Consider the following 23,265-nt stretch of genomic DNA (forward strand, 5'->3'; position numbering starts at 1 on the left):
TCGGGAGGGACCCAGGAATTCGGGGGGGACCCAGGAGTTCGGGAGGGACCCAGGCGTCCGGGGGGGACCCAGGAGTTCGGGGGGTACCCAGGCGTCCGGGAGGGCCCCATCACCGTACGTGGGGACCCAGGCATCCGGGCGCCCTCCCCCCCATCCAGCTCGGGCCTCCCCCCAGCGCTGGAAGGGGGACCCAGGCGTCCGGGAAGGGACCCAGGCATCCGGGCTCCTCCCCTCCCCCAACCTTCCCCCCCCCCCCCCCCCAAAATTCCTGGAGAGGACCCAGGCGTCCGGGCTCCCCGCCCACCCTCCCCCGCTCCGGCGGGAACCCAGGCGTCCGGGCCCCCCCCCGCCCCCATCGCAGAGAGGACCCAGGCGTCCGGCGGGAACCCAGGCGTCCGGTGAGGGGGGACCCAGGCGTCCGGGAGCCCCCCAGGAAGGGACCCAGGCGTCCGGGAGCCTCCCCAGGAAAGGACCCAGGCGTCCGGGACTCCCCCCAAGAAGGGACCCAGGCGTTCGGGTGCCCCCCTAAAGGGGACCCAGGCGTCCGGGACTCCCCCCAGGAAGGGACCCAGGCGTTCGGGAGGGGACCCCGGCATCCGGGACTGCCCCCGGGAGGGGACCCAGGCGTCCGGGAGCGCCCCTAAAGGGGACCCAGGCGTTCGGGACTCCCGCCAGGAAGGGACCCAGGCGTCCGGGACTCCCCCCAGGAAGGGACCCAGGCGTTCGGGCGTCCCCCTAAAGGGGACCCAGGCGTCCGGGACTGCCCCCGGGAAGGGACCCAGGCGTCCGGGAAGGGACCCAGGCGTCCGGGAGGGGACCCAGGCGTCCGGGCGCGATGCGGCGCGGGGGGGGCCGCTGGGGGGCGCTGCTGGCGGCGCTGGCGGCGCTGGGGGCGCTGCGGGGGGAGGGGGCGACGGGGGGCGGGGCCGGGGGCGGGGCCGGGGGCGGGGCCGGGGGCGGGGGGGCGGCGCTGGCGCGCGAGCGCTTCCGGGTGGTGGTGGCGCCGCTCGTGTGCCGGCGCACGTGCCAGCGCGGGGGCGCGTGCCGGGACTCGTGCCGCGCGGGCTCCAACACCACGCTCATCGGCGAGAACGGGCACGCGGGGGACACGCTCACGGGGCCCGGCTTCCGCGTGGGTGAGTCACGTGGGCGGGGGGGGCGCGGGGGGACACACGGGGGGACACGCTCACGGGGCCCGGCTTCCGCGTGGGTGAGTCACGTGGGCGGGGGGGCGGGGGGGGCGCGGGGGGACACACGGGGGGACACGCTCACGGGGCACGGCTTCCGCGTGGGTGAGTCACGTGGGCGGGGGGGCGGGGGGGCGCGGGGGGACACACGGGGGGACATGGGGATATGGGGGGACATGGGGATATGGGGGGACATGGGGATATGGGGGCATGCGGGGGGACATGGGGACGCAGGGGGACACGGGACACGGGGGGACATGGGGATACGGGGGGACATGGGGATACGGGGATACAGGGACACGGGGGGACACGGGGACGTGGGGGGACATGGGGATATGGGGGGACACAGAACACACGGGGACACAGGAGACAGGGGGACATGGGGACATGGGGACACGGGACACGGGGGGATACGGGAACGTGGGGGGACAGGGGACATGGGACATGGGACACGGGGGGATACGGGAATGTGGGGGGACAGGGGACACGGGGGGACATGGGGACAGGGTCAAGATGGGGACAGGAGGGAGCTGGGGACAGGTGACATGGGGACAGGGTCAAGATGGGGATGGGTGACATGGGGACAGGGTCAAGATGGGGACAGGGGGGAGGTGGGGACAGGTGACAAAAGGACAGGGTCAAGATGGGGACAGGTGACATGGGGACAGGGTCAAGATGGGGACAGGGGGGAGGTGGCGATGAGGTGGGACAAGGGTGGGATGTGATGGGATAGGGATGGGGACAGAGGAATGAGGTTGGGGACAGAGGTGGGGACGGGATGGGGACATCGGGGATGGGGACAGGGATGGGGACACGGGGATGGGGACAGGGATGGGGACACGGGGATGGGGACATGAGGGTGGGGATAGGGAGATGGGATTGAGGACATGGATGGGGACAGAGGTGGGAACGGGATGGGGACATCAGGGATGGGGACGTCAGGGATGGGGACAGGGAGATGAGGTTGGGGACAGGAATGGGGCCACAGGGATGGGGACAGGGAGATGAGGTTGGGGACATGGGGATGGGGACACAGGGATGGGGACAGGGAGATGAGGTTGGGGACATAGGGATGGGGACAGGGATGGGGACAGGGATGGGGACACGGGGATGGGGTCAGGGAGGGGCTGGGGCAGGGGACAAGGATGGGGACAGGGATGGGGACAGGGAGATGAGGTTGGGGACAGGGATGGGGACACAGGGATGGGGACACAGGGATGGGGACAGGGATGGGGACACAGGGATGGGGACAGGGAGGGGCTGGGGCAGGGGACAAGGGTGGGGACAGGGGTGGGGCAGAGTGAGCAGGGTCAGTGGGACAGGGGTGGGGACAAAGGGGGGGACAGGAGGGGACGGGGTGGGGAGAGGGGCTGGGGGTCCAGGGGTTCGGGTGGTTTGGGGGTTCAGGGGGTGTTTTGGGGTGCCCTGACCCCCGTTTCCCCCCCCCCAGTGGTGCCCCCTCCCGTGCATGAACGGGGGGCAGCGCAGGGACCGGGGGTTCAGGGTGGGTTTGGGGGGGTTTTGGGGTCGGGGGTGTTTTGGGGTGCCCTGACCCCGTTTCCCCCCCCCCCCAGTGGTGTGCCCCCTCCCGTGCATGAACGGGGGGCAGTGCAGCTCCCGCTCGCACTGCCTGTGCCCCCCCAGCTTCACGGGCCGGTTCTGCCAGGTGCCCGCGGGGCCCCCCCCGGAGCCGCCCCCCCCGGACCCCCCCAAGGTGGCGGTTTACGCCGTGCACGTGATCGCCGACGGCCCCGCCCCCCCCGAGCCCCCCGCCCACGGCGCGGGGGGGGGCGGGGCGGGGCCGGCCGGGGCGGGGGGGGCGGCGTCCCCCGCGGGGGGGGCGGGGCACGTCAGCCACGCCACGTTCGTGGTGCCGCTGGGGCCCGGGCAGCTCTCGGCTGAAGGTACCGGGGGGGGGCGGGGGGGATGGGGGGGGGGTTGGAGGGGCGTGGGGGGAGGGGCTCTGGGGGAGGATGGGGGTTTGGGGGGATATAGGGGGTGGGGATATGGGGGGGCTTGGGGGGTGGGGGGGATATGGGAATGGGGCTTGGGGGGAGGTTTGGGGGGCAGGGGGGATATGGGGGTGGGGCTTGGGGCGGGTTTGGGGGGATACGGGGGTGGGGGGATGTGGAGGTGGGGGCTTTGGGGGGGGTTTGGGGGGGATATGGGAGTGGGGGTTTTGGGGGTGTTTGGGGGCAGGGGGGGATGGGGGGTGGGGACTTAGGGGGGTTTGGGGGGCAGAGTGGGATGTGGGGGGCTTGGGGGTTTAGGGGGGAGGGGGGGATGTGGGGGTGGGGGGGTTTGGAGGGGGTTTGGGGGGGATAGGGGGGTTCAGGGGGGATTTGGGGGTTCAGGGCAGTTGGGGGTTCAGGGGGTGGGGGGGCTCTGGGGGTTTTAGGGGTCCCGTTCCCGGGGGTCCTGGTTCTGGGGGGGTTGGGGTCCCATTTCCAGGGGGGGCCCGTGGGGGGGCCCGGGGGGATCTGGGGGCCCGGGGGGTGCGGGGTCCCGTTCCGGGGTCCCACGCGCGCCCCCCCCAGCGCAGGCCCCCCCGCTGCTGAACGTGCGCGTGCACCACCCCCCCGAGGCCTCGGTGCAGGTCCACCGGCTGGAGCCCCGCCCCCCCCCGCCCCCCCCGCCCGAGGGCGGCGCCCCCCCGCCCCTCCCCCGCCTGCTGCTGGCGCACCCCGCCCAGCCCCCCCCCCTCCCCCGCGCCCCCCCGCCCCCCCACCCACAAACCGCTGGGGCGCTGCTTCCAGGAGACGCTGCCCAAGCACTCGGTGAGGGGGCGGGGGGCGCGGGGGGACATGGGGGACATGGGGGTGCAGGGGGGAATATGGGGGGACAGGGAGGACATGGGGGTTGGGGGTGCAGGGGGGGACATGGGGGGGCATGGGGGGGCGGGGGGACATGGGGGGACGTGGGAGTTGAGGGTGCAGGGGGGATTAGGGGGACATGGGGGTGGGGGGTGCAGGGGGAAATGGGGGACATGGGGGTGCAGGGGGACATGGGGGACGTGGGGGTTGAGGGTGCAGGGGGGAATATGGGGGGACATGGGGGTGCAGGGGTGCGAGGGGCACGTGGGGGTGTGGGGGTGCAGGGGGGATTGGGGGGACATGGGGGATTGGGGGTGCAGGGGGGGACATGGGGGGAAGGGGGGACATGGGGGTTCAGGGGTGCGGGGGGCAAATGGGGTTTGGGGGTGTAGGGGGATATGGGGGGACATGGGGGGACATGGTGCAGGGGGACATGGGGGGAAAGGGGGGACATGGGGGTTCAGGGGTGCGGGGGGCAAATGGGGTTTGGGGGTGTAGGGGGATATGGGGGGACATGGGGGGACATGGTGCAGGGGGACATGGGGGGAAGGGGGACATGGGGGTTCAGGGGTGCGGGGGGCAAATGGGGTTTGGGGGTGTAGGGGGATATGGGGGGACATGGGGGGACATGGTGCAGGGGGACATGGGGGGAAAGGGGGGACATGGGGGTTCAGGGGTGCGGGGGCACGTGGGGGTTTGGGGGTGCAGGGGCACATGAGGTTTGGGGGTGTAGGGGGGATTGGGGGGGCATGGGGGGACAGGGGGTTTGGGGGTGCATGGGGACATGAGGTTTGGGGGTATTTTGGGGGACATGGGGGTTTGAGGGTGCAGGTGTTTGGGGTGTGGGTGTTTTGGGTGCAGGGGGTGTTTCGGGGTGTGGGTGTTTCGGGGTGCAGGGGGTGTTTGGGGTGCAGGTGTTGGGGTGCGGGTGTTGGGGTGCAGGTGTTTGGGGTGCAGTTGTTTCAGGGTGCAGGTGTTGGGGTGCGGGTGTTGGGGTGCAGGTGTTTGGGGTGCGGCTGTTCGGGGTGCAGGTGTTTGTTTGGGGTGCGGGTGTTGGGGTGCGGGTGTTTCGGGGTGTGGCTCTTTGGGGTGCGGGTGTTGGGGTGCGGGTGTTTCGGGTGCGGGTGTTGGGGTGCGGGTGTTTCGGGTGCGGGTGTTGGGGTGCAGCTGTTCGGGTGCGGGTGTTTCGGGGTGCGGATGTTTTGGGGTGTGGGTGTTGGGGTGCGGGTGTTTCGGGGTGCGGGTGTTGGGGTGCGGGTGATGGGGTGCGGGTGTTGGGGGTGCGGGTGTTGGGGTGCGGGTGTTGGGGTGCGGGTGTTGGGGTGCTGACCCCCGCCGCAGTGCGGCAGCAACCCGCTGCCCGGGCTGACGAAGCAGGAGGATTGCTGCGGCAGCGTGGGGACGGCGTGGGGACAGAGCAAGTGCCACAAGTGTCCCCAGCTGCACTGTGAGTGGGACCCCCCAACCCCCCCACAACCCCGGGCATGCAGGGGCCCCGCGGGGACCCCGGCGTCCGGGGGACCCCGGCATGCAGTGGCGGTGGTGGTGGCGGTGGCGATGGCGGTGACGGTGGGGGTGGCAGTGATGGTGACGGTGGCAGCGGTGGTGGCGGCGGTGGTGGTGACGGTGATGGTGACGGTGGCAATGGCGGTGATGGTGACGGTGGCGGTGGCGGTGGCGGTGGCGATGGCGGTGACGGTGGGGGTGGCAGTGATGGTGACGGTGGCAGCGGTGGTGGCGGCGGTGGTGGTGACGGTGACGGTGGCGGTGGCAATGGCGGTGACGGTGGCGGTGGCGGTGATGGTGACGTTGGCGGTGGCGGTGATGTTGGCGGTGGTGGTGGCAGTGATGGTGATGGTGGCAGTGATGGTGACGGTGGCGGTGGCGGTGACATTGGCGGTGGTGGTGGCAGTGATGGTGATGGTGGCAGTGGCGGTGACGTTGGCAGTGGTGGTGGCAGTGACGGTGGCGGTGGTGGTGGCAGTGATGGTGACGGTGGCGGTGGCGGTGACATTGGCGGTGGCGGTGGCGGTGACGGTGGCGGTGGCGGTGACATTGGCGGTGGCGGTGGCAGTGATGGTGACGGTGGCGGTGGCGGTGACATTGGCGGTGGTGGTGGCAGTGATGGTGATGGTGATGGTGACGGTGGCGGTGGCGGTGACATTGGCGGTGCCGTTGCAGATGCGGGGGTGCACAAGTCGGGGTCCCCGCGGGGGGAGCAGCTCGGGGATTGTCCCCAGGGCTACAAGCGGCTCAACAGCAGCCACTGCCAGGGTAGGATGTGGGCGGGGCCGGGGCGGGGCTCGGGGTGGGCGTGGTCAGGCTGTGGGCGGGGCCGGGCCGGGGCTTGGGCTGGGTGAGGGCGGAGGTGTGGGTGGAGCCTTGTGCGGTGTGGGCGGGGGCTGAGTGTGGGCGGGGTGTGGGCGGAACTTGGCTGTGGGCGTGGCCTGATGTTGGGCGGGGCCGTGGTGTGATGCGGGCGGATCAAGGGCGTGGGGCGGGCGTGGCAGAGGTGTCAATGTCGCCAGTGATGTCCCTGATGTCCCCAACGATGTCTCCATGTCCCCATTGATGTCCCTAATGTGCCAGATGATGTCCCGAATGTCCTCATGTCTCCATGTCCCCATGTCCCCAATGATGGCCGCAATGTCCCCAACGTTGTCCCCATGTCCCCAACGCTGTCCCCATGTCCCCGATGCTGTCCCCATGTCCCCAGTGATGTCTCCAGTGTCCCTGATGATGTCCCCAGTGATGTGCCCATGTCCCCAATGATGTCCCCGATGTCACCGTGTCCCCAATGCTGTCCCAATGTCCCTGATGCTGTCCCCATGTCCCCGATACTGTCCCCGTGTCCCCAACGCTGTCCCCGTGTCCCCAGACATCAACGAGTGCGCGCTGCCCGGGGTTTGTCCCCTGGGCGAGTGCCTGAACAGCCCCGGGAGCTTCCGCTGCGCCTGCGCCGTGGGGCACGGGGCCCCCCGGGGGGGCTGCCTGGGTACGGGGGGCTATGGGGGCTATGGGGGGCTGTGGGGCACGGGGCCCCCCGGGGGGGCTGCCTGGGTACGGGGGGCTATGGGGGGGCTATGGGGGCTATGGGGGGCTGTGGGGCACGGGGCCCCCCGGGGGGGCTGCCTGGGTACGGGGGGCCCATGGGGGGGCTATGGGGGGCTGTGGGGCACGGGACCCCGGGGGGGCTGCCTGGGTACGGGGGGCCCATGGGGGGGCTATGGGGGGCTGTGGGGCATGGGACCCCCGGGGGGGCTGTGGGTTTTGGGGGGCTGTGGGGGGGTCCCATGGGGCTGGGGGGTCCATGGGGTTTGGGGGGCTCTGAGGGGGGGCCCATGGGGCTGGGGGGGGCTGGGGGTCCTGGGGGGACTGTGGGAGGGTCCCATGGGGCTGGGGGGGGCTGGGGGTCGCAGGGGGGGCTGCGGGGGCCTGTGGACTCTGGGGGGGCTCAGGGCCGTTTTGGGGTGCTGACCCCTCCCCCCAGCGGAGAAGGGCGAGGAGCGCGGGCTGTGCTTCCGGCTGGTGGGGGGCGGGGGGCAGTGCCAGCACCCCCTCCCCACGCGGCTGAGCCGCCAGACCTGCTGCTGCAGCGTGGGCAAGGCCTGGGGGGGGCGCTGCCTGCGCTGCCCCCCCGACGGCACCGGTGCGCCCGGGGACATCGGGGACCGGGGGGACCTGGGGGGGCGGGGGGGACCCGGGGGCGGGGGGAGTTGGGGGACATGGGGGACATCAGGGATGCGGGGGGAGGGGGGGACATGCGGGACATGGGGGGACGTGGGGACATGGGGGGTAATGAGGACATGGGGGACATGGGAAGGTATTGGGGACATGGGGGACATTGGGGATACGGGGGGCAAAGGGGGGTATGGGGACATGGGGGACATGGGGGGTAATGGGGACATGGGGGACATGGGAAGGTATTGGGGACATGGGGGACATTGGAGATACATTGGGGAGTCAGTGGGGTTCAGGGGGGTCAGTGGGGGTTTGGGGGGTCCGGGAGGGTTTGGGGGGGTCAGGGGGGTTTGGGGGGGTCTGGGGGGTCATTGGCAGTTCAGGGGGGTCAGTGGGGTTCGGGGGGGTTCAGGGGGGTCAGTGGGGGTTTGGGGGGTCCGGGGGGGTTTGTGGGGGTCTGGGGGGGTCATTGGCAGTTCAGGGGGGTCCGTGGGGGTTCAGGGGGCCCGGGGGTGTCGGGGGCGGGGGGCGGCGGCGCTGACCCCCCCGCAGCGGCGTTCAAGGCGATCTGCCCGGCCGGGAAGGGCTACCACGTGCTGACCTCGCACCAGACGCTGACGATCCAGGGCGAGAGCGACTTCACCCTGCAGCTGCACCCCGACGCGCCCCCCCGCGCCCCCCCCCGCGCCCCCGCGCCCACCGAGGCCCCCGCGCCCCCCCCGCTGCCAGGTGGGTGCCCCGCCCCCCCCGCCCCCCCCGCGCCCCCGCGCCCACCGAGGCCCCCGCGCCCCCCCCGCTGCCAGGTGGGTGCCCCGCCCCCCCCCGCGCCCCCCCCGCTGCCAGGTGGGTGCCCCGCCCCCCCCCGCGCCCCCCCCGCTGCCAGGTGGGTGCCCCGCCCCCCCGCGCCCCCCCCCCGCGCCCCCGCGCCCACCGAGGCCCCCGCGCCCCCCCCGCTGCCAGGTGGGTGCCCCCGCCCCCCCCCCGCGCCCCCGCCGCCACCGAGCCCCCCACACCCCCCCCGCAGCCAGGTGGGTGCCCCCACCCCCCCCACTCTGCAACCCCAGGCCCCCCGTGTCCCCCCACGACCCCTCTGTGCCCCCCCCGTCCCCGTGTCCCCCCCATGACCCCTCTGCACCCCCACCCCTGCAACCCCCGAGCCCCCCCTGCCCCCCCAAGCCCCCCCGCAGCCAGGCGGGTCCCCCCGTGTCCCCACGCCACCCCCTGTACCCCTGCGTCCCCCCCGTGTCCCCCCCATGTCCCCCATGACCCCTCTGCACCCCCACCCTGTCCCTGTGTCCCCCCCCATGTCCTCCAAGCCCCCTCCCCGTGTCTCATCACCCCCTTCCCCCACAGCTGCCACCCCCCCGGCCATGGTGAGTGCGGGGACATGGGGGGTGTTGGGGACATGGGGGGTGTTGGGGGGACAGGGGGGGTGTTGGGGACACAGGGGGTGTTGGGGGGACAGGGGGTGTTGGGGGACATTGGGAGATATGGGGGGTCTGGGGGGACGTGGCGGGGGTTGGGGACACAGGGGTTGGGGACACAGGGGGTCTGGGGGACACGGGGGTTGGGGACACAGGGGTTGGGGACATGGGGGGTCTGGGGGTCACGGGGGTTGGGGACACGGGGGGTCTGGGGGACACGGGGGGTCTGGGGGACACGGGGGTTGGGGACACAGGGGTTGGGGACACGGGGGGTCTGGGGGACACGGGGGTTGGGGACACGGGGGGTCTGGGGGACACGGGGGGTCTGGGGGACACGGGGGTTGGGGACACGGGGGGTCTGGGGGACACGGGGGTTGGGGACATGGGGGGTCTGGGGGTCACGGGGGTTGGGGACACGGGGGGTCTGGGGGACACGGGGGGTCTGGGGGACACGGGGGTTGGGGACACGGGGGGTCTGGGGGACACGGGGGTTGGGGACACAGGGGTTGGGGACACGGGGGGTCTGGGGGACACGGGGGGTCTGGGGGACACGGGGGTTGGGGACACAGGGGAAGTGGGGACACGGGAGGTCTGGGGGACACGGGGGGTCTGGGGGACACGGGGGTTGGGGACACGGGGGTTGGGGACACGGGGGGTGTGGGGGACACGGGGGTTGGGGACACGGGGGTTGGGGACACGGGGGTTGGGGACACGGGGACACTGTCGCCCCCCAGCTGCCGGCGTTTTGGGGCCACGCGGAGGAGATGGAGCAGCAGCCGGGGAGCAGCGACCCCCCCCGGTACCCGGGTGAGGGACACGGGGCACGGGGACATGGGGGGACATGGGGGGACATGGGGACATTGGGGGGAGCAGCGACCCCCCCGGTACCTGGGTGAGGGACACGGGGCACGGAGACATGGGACATGGGACGTGGGGGGACATGGGGGGACATGGGGACATGTCCCTGTCCCCAGAGGTGGTGGCCCGTCCCACCACGGCCGTGGGGGCACCGGGGTGACTGTCCCCATGTCCCTGTCCCCAGAGGTGGTGGCCCGTCCCACCACGGCCGTGGGGACACCGGGGTGACTGTCCCCATGTCCCTGTCCCCAGAGGTGGTGGCCCGTCCCACCACGGCCGTGGGGGCACCGGGGTGACTGTCCCCATGTCCCTGTCCCCAGAGGTGGTGGCCCGTCCCACCACGGCCGTGGGGACACCGGGGTGACTGTCCCCATGTCCCTGTCCCCAGAGGTGGTGGCCCGTCCCACCACGGCCGTGGGGACACCGGGGTGACTGTCCCCATGTCCCCTGTCCCCAGAGGTGGTGGCCCGTCCCACCACGGCCGTGGGGACACCGGGGTGACTGTCCCCATGTCCCTGTCCCCAGAGGTGGTGGCCCGTCCCACCACGGCCGTGGGGACACCGGGGTGACTGTCCCCATGTCCCTGTCCCCAGAGGTGGTGGCCCGTCCCACCACGGCCGTGGGGACACCGGGGTGACTGTCCCCATGTCCCTGTCCCCAGAGGTGGTGGCCCGTCCCACCACGGCCGTGGGGACACCGGGGTGACTGTCCCCATGTCCCTGTCCCCAGAGGTGGTGGCCCGTCCCACCACGGCCGTGGGGACACCGGGGTGACTGTCCCCATGTCCCTGTCCCCAGAGGTGGTGGCCCGTCCCACCACGGCCGTGCTCTGGCGGGTGGTGGCCGAGCAGCTCCCGCGCGGCGCGGCCGAGATGGCGCCCACTCAGGTCACCGGTGAGGGACCCGGCCCCAGGACCCCCCGGGACCCCCCTGGGACCCCCCCCGGACACCCCAGGACACCCCAAAACCCCCCGGGACACCCTGACCCTCCCAGGGACCCCAAAACCCCCCCAGGACCCCCTGGGACACCCAGACCCCCCCAGGACCCCCCCAGGACACCCCAAAGCCCCCCCCGACCCCCTTGGACACCCCAACCCCCCCCGGGACAGCCCTGGGACACCCGAGCCCCCCCAGGACACCCAAACCCCACCCTGGGACCCCCAGCCCCCCTGGGACCCCCCAGGACACCCCAAAACCCCCTGGGATCCTCTGGGAGCCCCCAGGACACCCCCATGGACACCCCAAACCCCCTGGGACCCCAAAATCCCCCCCAGGACCCCCTGGGACACCCCGAACACCCCAGGATCCTCTGGGATCCCCCGGGACACCCCAACCCCCCAGGACACCCCAAACCCCCCCTCCGGACCCCCAACCCCCCTGGGACCCCCCAGGACACCCCAACCCCCCCAGACACCCCAACCCCCCAGGACACCCCAACCCCCCCATTTCCGCCCCGACCCCCCCCGTTTTCTGTGCCCCCCAGAGACGGACGAGTGCAAACTGAACCGGAACATCTGTGGCCCCGGGGAGTGCCTGATGGGCCCGGGGGGCTTCAGCTGCCACTGCCACCCCGGCTACCGCTGGAACCCCGCGCGGCGCCTCTGCACCGGTACGGGGTCAGGGGTCACGGGGGGTCAGGGGTCACGGGGTCATGGTCGCGGTCACTGCCACCCCGGCTACCGCTGGAACCCCGCGCGGCGCCTCTGCACCGGTACGGGGTCAGGGGTCAGGGGTCACGGGGGGTCAGGGGTCACGGGGGGTCATGGGGTCATGGTCACGGTCACTGCCACCCCGGCTACCGCTGGAACCCCGCGCGGCGCCTCTGCACTGGTACGGGGTCAGGGGTCACGGGGGGTCAGGGGTCACGGGGGGTCACGGGGTCATGGTCACGGTCACTGCCACCCCGGCTACCGCTGGAACCCCGCGCGGCGCCTCTGCACTGGTACGGGGTCAGGGGTCACGGGGGGTCACGGGGTCATGGGGTCACGGTCACTGCCGGTACGGGGTCAGGGGTCACGGGGGTCAGGGGTCACAGGGTCATGGTCACGGTCACTGCCACCCTGGCTACCGCTGGAACCCCGCGCGGCGCCTCTGCACCGGTACGGGGTCAGGGGTCACGGGGGTCAGGGGTCACGGGGTCATGGTCGCGGTCACTGCCACCCCGGCTACCGCTGGAACCCCGCATGGCGCCTCTGCACCGGTACGGGGTCAGGGGTCACGGGGGTCAGGGGTCATGGTCATTGTCACTGTCCCTGAGGCCCCATGTGGCCCTGTCACACGTGTCACTGTCACACGTGTCACCGTCACACGTGTCACTGTCACTGTCACACGTGTCACCGTCCCACGTGTCACCGTCACAGACGTGAACGAGTGTGAGCTGGAGCCGTGCGGGCCCGGGCGGGGCGTGTGCATGAACACCGGGGGCTCCTACACCTGTCACTGTCACCGGGGCTTCCAGCTGCGCCTCAGCAAGGGCGTCCGGGCCTGCGCTGGTGAGGGACGGGGACACGGGACAGGGGACGGGACAGGGGACACGGGACAGGGGACACGGGACAGGGGACATGGGTGGGGAACAGGGGGACACGGGGACAGGGGGACACGGGACAGGGGGACACAGGACGGGATTGGGGACAATGATGGGGACATGGGATGGCGTTGGGGTCAAGGATGGGGTTGGGGACACAGGATGGGGTTGGGGACAATGATGGGGATGTGGAACAGGTGGGTTTGGGGACGTGGGTTGGGGACATGGGGTTGGGGACACAGCATGGGTTGGGGACACGGGACAAGGTTGGGGACACGGCTGGGGACACGGCTGGGGACACAGCTGGGGACGAGGTTGGGGCCATGTTTGGGGACATGGTTGGGGACACAGTTGGGGACACGGTTGGGGCCACGTTTGGGGACACGTTTGGGGCCACATTTGGGGCCACGTTTGGGGCCACGTTTGGGGCCACGTTTGGGGCCACGTTTGGGGACACGTTTGGGGCCACGTTTGGGGACACGTTTGGGGACACGTTTGGGGCCACGTTTGGGGACGGCGGCGCCGTCGCGCAGACATCGACGAGTGCGCCAAGGCCGGGATCTGCGGGGACGGCGGCACCTGCACCAACGTCCCCGGCCACTACAGCTGCGAGTGCCACCCCGGCTACCGGCGCAGGGGCGCGCGCCACCCGCTCTGCGAGGGTGACAATGGGGACATCGGGGGACATCATGGGGACATGGGGGGACAGACACGGGCGCAGGGGCGCGCGCCACCCGCTCTGCGAGGGTGACAATGGGGACATCGGGGGGACATGGGGGGGGGACATGGGGGGACAGACACGGGCGCAGGGGCGCGCGCCACCCGCTCTGCGAGGGTGACAATGGGGACATCGGGGGGGGACATCATGGGGACATGGGGGGACAGACACGGGCGCAGGGGCGCGCGCCACCCGCTCTGCGAGGGTGACAATGTGGACATGGGGACATGGGGGGACATGGGAGGGACACTGGGGCGCGTGGCACCCGCTCTGCAAAGGTGACAATGGGACATCGTCGGGACATGGGGACATGGGGGGACATGGGGCCATGAGGACATGGGGGGACATGGGGGCATGGGGGGACATGGGGACACCGGGGTGCGCGGCACCCGCTGTGTGAAGGTGGCAATGGGGACATGGGGACACTGTGGGGACTTGGGGGGGACACCAGGGCTCAGAGCACCTGCTGTGTGAAGGTGACAATGGGGACACTGCGGGGAGATGGGGGCGGGGGGGACACAGGGACACCAGGGATGGGGGACCCCTGATAACAGAGTTCCCTCTGTGTGCCCAATGTCCCCCTGTCCCCCTGTCCCCCTGTCCCCCCTGTCCCTGTCCCCAATGTCCCTGTCCCCAATGTCCCCGTCCCCAGACATCGACGAGTGCCAGGACGGGGGCTCCTGTCCCGACTCCAAGTGCGAGAACCAGCCGGGGGGGTTCACCTGCACCCCCTGCCCCCCCGGCTTCCGGGGACTCAACGGCGCCTGCCTGGGTGAGACCCCCCCAGACCCCCTGGGGCCCCCCAAAACACCCCTGAACCCCCCAGGACCCCCCAAACCCCCTGGGGCCCCCAAAACACCCCTGAACCCCCAAACCCCCCCGGACCCCCAGGACCCCCTGACCCCCCTAGGACCCCCCAAACACCCCAGGACCCCCCCAAACACCCCTGAACCCCCAAACCTCTGAACCCCCAAACACCTCTGACCCTCCAAACACCCCAGACCCCCCTGAACCCCCCCAGACCCCCCCCGACCCCCCTGAACCTCTTTTTACCCCCCGGGATGCTCCCAAATCTCCCTGGGACCCCCCATGACCCCCCAGGAATCCCCTTGACCCCTCTGACCTTCTTGGGGACCCCCAGCCCCCTCTGGGCCCCCAACCCCCTGAGCCCCCCAGCACCCCCGAGCCCCCTCTAGACCCCCCGCCCCTTGGGGTCCCCAGGTGTCCCCCCGTGACCCCCAGGCCCGTGTCCCCCCAGATGTGAACGAGTGCGAGGGGGCGGCCGCGTGTCCGGGGGGGGGCGTCTGCGTGAACACCCCCGGCTCCTACAGCTGCCAGTGCCCCCCCGGGACGCAGCCCGCGCGGGACCCCCCCCGCTGCCAGGGTGCGCTCGGGGGGCGCTGGGGAGGGGGGACTTGGGGGGATGGGGGGGATGGGGGGCTATGGGGGATGGCGGGGGATGGGGAGGTATGGGGGCTATGGGGGATGGGGAGGTATGGGGGGCTATGGGGGATGGGGGGGATGAGGGATGGGGGGGGATGGGGGATGGGGGGCTATGGGGGGCGGTGGGGGATGGGAGGGTATGGGGGGGCTATGAGGGATGGGGTATGGGGGATGGGGGGCTATGAGGGATGGGGGGGATGGGGGATGGGGGGCGATGGGGGATGGGGGGGCTGTGTAGGGGCTTGGGGTGGGTCTGGGGGTCTTTAGGGGTCAGGGGATTTTCGAGGGGTTCTATGGGGGCTTTATAGGGGCCAGGAGGTTCTGTGGGAGTTCTATGGGGGCTCTATAGGGGTCGGGGGGCTCTGGGGGTTCTTTGGGGGCTCTATAGGGGTCGGGGGGTTCTATGGGGGCTCTATGGGGGCTCTATAGGGGTCGGGGGGCTCTGGGGGTTCTATGGGGGCTCTATAGGGGTCGGGGGTTCTATGGGTGCTCTATGGGGGCTCTATAGGGGTCGGGGGGTTCTATGGGGGCTCTATGGGGGCTCTATAGGGGTCGGGGGGCTCTGGGGGTTCTATGGGGGCTCTATAGGGGTCGGGGGGTTCTATGGGGGTTCCCCGGGGGTCCCATGGCCGTGACCCCCCCGTTCCCACAGACATCGACGAGTGTGAGTTCCCGGGCGCGTGCGTGGGGGGCGAGTGTGTGAACAGCCCGGGCTCGTTCCGCTGCGTGTGCAAGGCGGGGTTCGCCCTGCGGCACGGCCGCGCGTGCCACGGTGAGTGTGCAAATGAGTGTGCAAACGGGTGTGCAAGGCGGGGTTCGCCCTGCGGCACGGCCGCGCGTGCCACGGTGAGTGTGCAAATGAGTGTGCAAACGGGTGTGCAAGGCGGGGTTCGCCCTGCGGCACGGCCGCGCGTGTCACGGTGAGTGTGCAAATGAGTGTGCAAGGCGGGGTTCGCCCTGCGGCACGGCCGCGTGTGTCACGGTGAGTGTGCAAACGGGTGTGCAAGGGGGGGTTCGCCCTGCGGCACGGCCGCGCGTGTCACGGTGAGTGTGCAAATGAGTGTGCAAGGCGGGGTTCGCCCTGCGGCACGGCCGCGTGTGTCACGGTGAGTGTGCAAACGGGTGTGCAAGGGGGGGTTCGCCCTGCGGCACGGCCGCGCGTGTCACGGTGAGTGTGCAAATGAGTGTGCAAACGGGTGTGCAAGGCGGGGTTCGCCCTGCGGCACGGCCGCGCGTGCCACGGTGAGTGTGCAAACGGGTGTGCAAGGCGGGGTTCGCCCTGCGGCACGGCCGCGCGTGCCACGGTGAGTGTGCAAATGAGTGTGCAAGGCGGGGTTCGCCCTGCAGCACGGCCGCGCATGCCACGGTGAGTGTGCAAACGGGTGTGCAAGGCGGGGTTCGCCCTGCGGCACGGCCGCGCGTGCCACGGTGAGTGTGCAAATGAGTGTGCAAGGCGGGGTTCGCCCTGCGGCACGGCCGCGCATGCCACGGTGAGTGTGCAAATGAGTGTGCAAACGGGTGTGCAAGGCGGGGTTCGCCCTGCGGCACGGTGAGTGTGCAAATGGGTGTGCAAGGGGGGGAGTGTCATGGTGAGTGTGCAACGGGGTGTGCAATGGCACGTGTGCAATGCTGACTGTTGTTCAGGGTGGGGGGTCCCGTGGGGTTTTGGGGAGGGGTTTTGGAGTGGGGTTTTTGGGGGGGGGTTTGGGGAGGGGCTCCCGTGGGTTTTGGGGGAGTTTGGGGAGGGGGTCCCGTGGGTTTTGGGGGGGTTTGGGGAGGGGGTCCCGTGGGTTTTGGGGGTGGTTTGGGGGGGGGTCCCGTGGGTTTTGGGGGTGGTTTGGGGGGGGGTCCCGTGGGTTTTGGGGGGGTTTGGGGAGGGGGTCCCGTGGGTTTTGGGGGTGGTTTGGGGAGGGGGTCCCGTGGGTTTTGGGGGTGGTTTGGGGGGGGGTCCCGTGGGCTTTGGGGGGGTTTGGGGAGGGGCTCCCGTGGGTTTTGGGGGTGGTTTGGGGGGGGTCCCGTGGGCTTTGGGGCTGACCCCCCCCCGCAGACATCGACGAGTGTGCGCTGGACGCCGCGCTCTGCGCCCCCCACCCCTGCACCAACCTGGAGGGGTCGTTCCGCTGCCGCTGCCCCCCCGGGCACAGGAGCTCCCCCGACGGCCGGCGCTGCAGCGGTGGGGGCGGGGGGATGGGGGGATGGGGGCGGGGGGGGCAGGGGGGGATGGGGGCGGGGGGGCAATGGGGGAGTGGGGGGCAGTGGGGGAATGGGGGGCAATGGGGCCATGGGGGCAATGGGGGGCAGGGGGGCAATGGGGGCTTGGGTGTCCCTGGAGGGCTCTGGGGGGGTTCCTAAGGGTTTGGGGTCTCCAAGGGGTCCCTGGGGGTCTCCAAGGGATTATAGGGGCTTGGGAGGGGGGTCTTTGGGGGTCCCTGGGGTCTGGGTGTCCCCGGGGGCTGCTCTGGGTCTCTCACACATCCCTGGGGGACTCTGGGGGGGTCCCTGGGGTGTGGGGGGGTCTCTGGGGGTCCCTGGGCTCTGGGGATCCTTGGGGAACTTGGGGGGGTTCCCTGGGGGTCCCTGGGGTCTTGGGGGGAGTCTCTGGGGGTCCCTGGGGTCTTGGGGGGGTCTCTGGGGGTCCCTGGGGTCCTGGGGGGGGTCTCTGGGGGACTCTGGGGGGGTCCCTGGAGGTCCGTGGGGTCTGGGGGTCCTGGGGGGACTCTGTGGGGGTCCCTGGGGTCTGGGAGGGTTCTGGGGGGGTCCCTGGGGTCTGGGGGTCCTGGGGGGGCTCTGGGGAGATCCCTGGGGTCTGGGGGGGTCTCTGGGGGGGTCTGGGGTCCTGGGGGTGCTCTGGGGGTCTCTGGGTGTCCCTGGGTGTCCCGGGGGGTCCCTGGGTGTCCTGGGGGGTGTCCAGAGTCTCTGACCTGTCCCTGGGGGGGCTCTGGGTGTCCTGGGGGTCCCTGGGTGTCCCGGGTCTGTAACCGGTCCTGGTGGGGGGGTCTCAGCGCTGGAGCCCCCCGCCCCCCGCAAGGAGTGCTACGTGCACCTGGACGACGCCGCGTTCTGCGACGCGGTGCTGGGGACCAACGTGACGCGGGGGGAGTGCTGCTGCTCGCTGGGGGCCGGCTGGGGGGACCGCTGCGAGGTCTTCCCCTGCCCCCCCCCCACCTCGGGTACGGGGGCCAGGGGCCCGGGGGGGTGTCCTGGGGGGTCCTGGGGGGGTCAGGGGGGTCCTGGGGGGGTCCCGGGGGGGTGTCAGGGGGGCTCCGGGGGGGTCCTGGGGAGGTGTCCTCGGGGGTCCTGGAGGGGTCAGGGGGGTCTGGGGGTGTCCTGGTGATCCAGGGGGGGCTCCAGGGGGTTTGGGGGTGTCCGGGGGGTTTGGGGGTGCAGCCCCCCAGTGACCCCCCGCCCCCAGCCGAGTTCCTGGCGCTCTGTCCCGACGGCCGCGGGTTCATCCAGGACGACAACGCGCTGGAATTCGGGGTCCCCGCGCACCGGGGTGCGTGTCCCCCCCCGTGTCCCCCCCCGTGTCCCCTCCCCCAGCCCAGGCGGTGTCCCCGCCCCCCTGGGCCCCCCCAGGTTCCCTGTGTCCCCTCCCCAATCCCAGGGGATGTCCCCCAGCCCCGGGGGTGTCCCCATGTCCCCAGTGTGTCCCCCCCCATCCTGGGGGTTGTCCCTGTCCCCTGATGGGGGTGTCCCCCTGCCCCCCGTGCCCCCCCCATCCCAGGGGTGTCCCCCCCGTCCCTCCCGTGTCCCCCTGTGTCCCCCCATCCCAGGGGGTGTCTCCCTGTCCCCCGAGGGGGTGTCCCCGTGCCCCCACATGTCCCCCTGTCCCCCCCCGTGCCCCCCCATCCTGGGGGTGTCTCCCCCGTGTCCCCCCATCCCGGGGGTCCCCCCTGTGTCCCCCCATCCCGGGGGGGTGTCCCCATGCCCCCCCGTGTCCCCCCATCCCGGGGGTCCCCCCCGTGTCCCCCCATCCCGGGGGGGGTGCCCCCATGCCCCCCCGTGCCCCCCATCCCGGGGGTCCCCCCCGTGCCCCCCGCAGACATCGACGAGTGCGGGCTCTTCGGCTCCGAGATCTGCAAGGAGGGGAAATGCGTGAACACGCAGCCGGGCTACGAATGCTACTGCCGGGAGGGCTTCGACTACCACAGCGGCCAGCGCCAGTGCCTGGGTCCGGGGGGGCCCGAAATTGGGGGGGGGTGCCCCGAAACCGGGGGGTCCCCGAAAATGGGAGGTCCGGGGGTCACCTCTGGGGGGATTCCTGGGGGTGCCCAGAGGGGTCATTGGGGGTCCTGGGGTGTCCCTGGGGGGGTCCCTGGGGGGGTCACTGGGGGTCACTGGAGGTCCTGGGGGTGACCACAGGGATCACTGGGGGGGGGTCCCTGGGTGTCCCTGGGGGGTCACTGGGTGTCCTGAGGTGTCCCTGGGGGGCCCCTGGGGGTCACTGGGGAGGTCCCTGGGTTTTGGGGGTCCCTGAGATGCTGGGGGATCCGGGGGGTTGCCAGGGGTGTCCCTGAGGTGCTGGGGATGTCCCTGGGCTTTGGGGGATCCTTGTGGTGCTGGGGGGGTCCCTGGGGGGTTTGGGGGTCCCTGTGTTTCCGGGGGGGTTTTGGGGGTCCCCATGACCCCCCCGTGCCCCCCCAGACGTGGACGAGTGTCTGGATGAGTCCAACTGCGTGGCGGGGGCGTGCGAGAACACGCGGGGGTCGTTCCGCTGCACCTGCCCCCCCGGGACCCGCCTGCACCCCGGGGGGCGGCGCTGCCTGGGGGGCCCCGAGACCGGTCAGTGGGGCGGGGGGCCTCGAAACATCGGTGGGGCGGGGGGGCTCAAAACGGTCAGTGGAGCGGGGGGGGGCTTGAAACGGTCAGTGGGGTGGGGGGCTTGAAACCGTCAGGGGGGGCTTGAAACGGTCAGTCGGGCGGGGGGGCTTGAAACTGTCAGGGGGGGCTTGAAACGGTCGGGGGGGCCCTGAACCGGTCAGGGGGGACTTGAAACGGTCAGTGGGGCGGGGGGCTTGAAACGGTCAGTGGGGCGGGGGGCTTGAAACGGTCAGGGGGGTGCTTGAAATGGTCAAGGGGGGGCCCTGAAACGGTCAGGGGGGACTTGAACCGGTCAGTGGGGCAGGGGGCTTGAAACGGTCAGGAAGTCTTGAAACGGTCAGGGGGGCTTGAAACGGTCAGTGGGGCGGGGGGCTCAAAACGGTCAGTGGGGCGGGGGGCTTTAAACGGTCAGGGGGGGCTTGAAACGGTCAGGGGGGCTCGAAAGGGTCAATGGGGCCGGGACCAATCGCGTCCCCCGTGCCCGCAGAGCGCCCCTCCCCGGAGCGCCCCCCCCCGGAGCGCCCCCCCCCGGAGCGGCGGGACGTGTGCTGGCAGCGGCGGGGGGAGGAGGGGCTGTGCGGGGGTCCCCTCGGGGGGGGCCCCCTGACCCGCGACGAGTGCTGCTGCCGGGGGGGGGCGGGCTGGGGGCACCACTGCTGGCCCTGCCCCCCCCGCGCGGGTGAGCCGGGGGGAGGGGGGGGTATGGGGGGCGCTATAGAGCCTAATGGCGTATATGGGGGGGTCTGTGGGGTATGGAAGGCCCTATAGGAAATGGGGAGGTTGCTATGGGGGGGGTTCTTATGGGGTATAGGGGGCAAGGGGGAGGGGCTACGGGGGACTGGGGGGGGGCGGTACGGGGGGGAATCCCTATGGGGGGTTATGTGGGGCTGGGGAAGTTATGGGGCATCCCTATGGGGAATGGGGGGGCTATGGGGGACTGGGGGGGTTATGGGGGCCATCCCTGTGGGGGGTTATGTGGTGCCAGGGGGGTCTGGGGGGTCCCTATGGGGGATTATGTGGGGCTGGGGGGGTGTGGGGGGTCCCTGTGGGGGGGTGGGTTATGGGGGCCCCCAAGAGGCACTGGGGGCGCTGGGGGTTCAGGGGGTGACGCGGGGGCCCCCCCAGGCCTGCAGTGCCCCCCCTCACAGAGCGAGAGCAACTCCTTCTGGGACGTCAGCCCCCTGGCGCTGGGGGGGCCCCGCAGAGGTGGGACCCCAAATCCCCCCCCGGGAACCCCCCAAATCCCCCCTGGGACCCCCCCAACCACCCCTGGGACCTCCCCAACCCCCCCCAGGAGCCCCCAAACCCCCCCTGGGAGCCCCCCAAATCCCCCCCCGGGAACCCCCAAAACCCCCCCGGGAACCCCCAAATCCCTGGGGCCCCAAACCCCCCCCGGGATCCCCCCAAATTCCCCCCGGGAACCCCCAAATCCCTGGGGCCCCAAACTGTCCCTGGGAGCCCCCCCCACCCAGGACCACAAACTTTGCCCCTGTGTCCCCCCACTAAACTCGAACCCCGAAATAGCCCCCTGGGCCCCAACCGTGTGCCCCCCTGGGACCCCAAACCTCACTCCTCGGACCCCGCCAACTCCCCTAAACCCCCCGGGACTCCAACCCCCCCCTCCCCGCCCCGCGACCCCAACCCGGGGCCCTGGGACCCCCAGGTTTCGCCGGGACCCCCCAATCTGTGCCCCCCCCCCCAGGTGACGAGAGCTCCGAGGAGGACTCAGCCGAGTGCCCCCCCTGCCCCGCTGGGGGGCGCTGCCTGCGCTCCTTCCCCGGGCGGGGCTGCGAGTGCCCCCCCGGCTTCCAGCCCGACCCCACGCGCACGCGCTGCGTCGGTGAGACCCCATTGCACCCCAAAACCCTCCATTGCACCCCATTGCACCCCAAAACCCCCTATTGCACCCCATTGCACCCCAAAACCCCCCCGAACCCCCCCGGCTTCCAGCCTGACCCCACGCGCACGCGCTGTGTCGGTGAGACCCCAAAACTCCCCATTGCACCCCAAAACCTCCCATTGCACCCCATTGCACCCCAAAACCCCCCCGAACCCCCCCGGCTTCCAGCCCGACCCCACGCGCACGCGCTGTGTCGGTGAGACCCCAAAACTCCCCATTGCACGCCAAAACCCCCCTGGACCCCCAAAACCCCCCTGAGCTCCCCCTGAGCCCCCAAACCTGCTCTGAACCCCCAAACCCCCCTGACCCCCCCCTGTACCCCGTAACCACCCCAATCCCCCCGGGTTCCAGGCGGCTGGGCTTGGGGTGCTGGGGGGGTTTTGGGGTGCTGGGTGGCTCTGATGGGGTTTTTTGGGGTGCCAGGGAGGTCTGTGTCTGTGTTTGGGGGTTCTGGGGGGGTTTGGGGCTGTCTGTCCGGTTTTGGGGTGCCGGGGGTCAGCAGATGTCCCCCCAGATGTGGACGAGTGCCGGGAGCCACCCCCGCAGGCTCTGGTGGGGTTTGGGGTGCTGGGGGGGTTTTGGGGATTTGGGGGGGGATTGGGGGTGCTGGGGGGGGTTTGGGGGTGCTGGGGGGGTTTGGGGGGCTCTGTCTGGTTTGGGGTGCCGGGGTCTCTGTGTTAGGGGTGCGGGGGGTCCCTGTTTGGGGGTGACCGTGTCCCCCATGTCCCCCCCCGCAATCATTGACGGGTGCCAGGAGCCCCCCCGGGGCTCTGTCTGGGTCTGGGGGTTCTGGGGGTCTCTGTCTGGGTTTGGGGTGCCGGGGTCTCTGTGTTTGGGGTGCTGGGGGGGGTTTGGGCGCCTTTGTCTGTGTTAGGGGTGTGGGGGGTCCCTGTTTGGGGGGCTCTGTCTGGTTTGGGGTGCCGGGCTCTCTGTGTTAGGGGTGCGGGGGGTCCCTGTTTGGGGGGCTCTGTCTGGTTTGGGGTGCCGGGCTCTCTGTGTTAGGGGTGCGGGGGGTCCCTGTTTGGGGGGCTCTGTCTGGTTTGGGGTGCCGGGCTCTCTGTGTTAGGGGTGCGGGGGGTCCCTGTTTGGGGGGCTCTGTCTGGTTTGGGGTGCCGGGCTCTCTGTGTTAGGGGTGCGGGGGGTCCCTGTTTGGGGGTGACCGTGTCCCCCGTGCCCCCCCGCAGACATCGACGAGTGCCGGGAGCCCCCCCCGCGCTGCGGCCGCGACCGCTGCGTCAACACCAGCGGCTCCTTCCGCTGCGCCTGCCGCGCCGGCACCGCCAGGGGGCGCGCGCCGGGGGGGCTCTGCCTGCCCCCCCGATGAACCCCGAACCCCGCCCGGCCGGGGGCTCTGCCTGCCCCCCCGATGAAACAGGGACCAAGGACCCCCCCGGTGAACCCCCAAACCCCCCATGGACCCCCAAACCCCCCCGGACCCCCGAATGAACCCCAAAGCCCCCAATGAACCCCAAACCCCCCCGATGAACCCCCAACCCGCGCCCGCCGGGAGGGCTCTGCCTGCCCCCCGATGAACCATGGGACCCCCAAACCCCCCCCCGCACCCCCAAACCCCCCAATGAACCCCCAACCCCCACCCGCCGGGGGGGGCTCTGCCTGCTCCCCCCATGAACCCCCAAACCACGGACCCCTCAAAACCCCCCCGGTGAACCCCAAAACCCCACGGACCCCTCCAAGCCCCCCCCAGATCCCCCCGGACCCCCCCGTGCCCCCCCGCCCCCCAATGGAGGGGGAGCCGCCCCGGCCCGTCCATGGGGGTCACCGCGGGTCATTGGCGTTTTGGGGGTGTCCCCCCCCATTTTCGGGGTTCCCCCCCGGGTTCGGGCTCCTCCGGGGGCCGAGAGACAAACCAATAAAGCGGCTGTTACCATGGCAACCG

At 71.6% G+C, this 23,265-nt stretch overlaps 1 protein-coding gene across 1 annotated transcript; it reads left to right on the top strand.

The window, feature by feature from the left end:
• Positions 1-52: 52 nt before the first annotated feature.
• LTBP3 (latent transforming growth factor beta binding protein 3) lies at positions 53-23,262 on the top strand. Its single transcript, XM_071801458.1, is given in 27 exon segments — positions 53-1,136; positions 2,762-3,091; positions 3,725-3,891; positions 3,893-3,964; positions 5,342-5,447; positions 6,182-6,274; positions 6,879-6,995; positions 7,491-7,649; positions 8,234-8,410; positions 9,035-9,054; positions 9,840-9,912; positions 10,761-10,856; positions 11,446-11,571; positions 12,323-12,454; positions 13,020-13,148; positions 13,857-13,976; positions 14,463-14,588; positions 15,300-15,419; positions 16,695-16,820; positions 17,650-17,817; positions 18,060-18,143; positions 18,690-18,818; positions 19,292-19,428; positions 19,970-20,147; positions 20,594-20,674; positions 21,171-21,308; positions 22,553-23,262. Coding segments are annotated over 27 exon segments (3,645 nt in total). The 5' UTR covers positions 53-835; the 3' UTR covers positions 22,693-23,262.
• Positions 23,263-23,265: the final 3 nt, after the last annotated feature.

Source organism: Patagioenas fasciata, chromosome 39 (genome assembly GCF_037038585.1).
Source record: "Patagioenas fasciata isolate bPatFas1 chromosome 39, bPatFas1.hap1, whole genome shotgun sequence".
NCBI classification, from domain to species: domain Eukaryota; kingdom Metazoa; phylum Chordata; class Aves; order Columbiformes; family Columbidae; genus Patagioenas; species Patagioenas fasciata.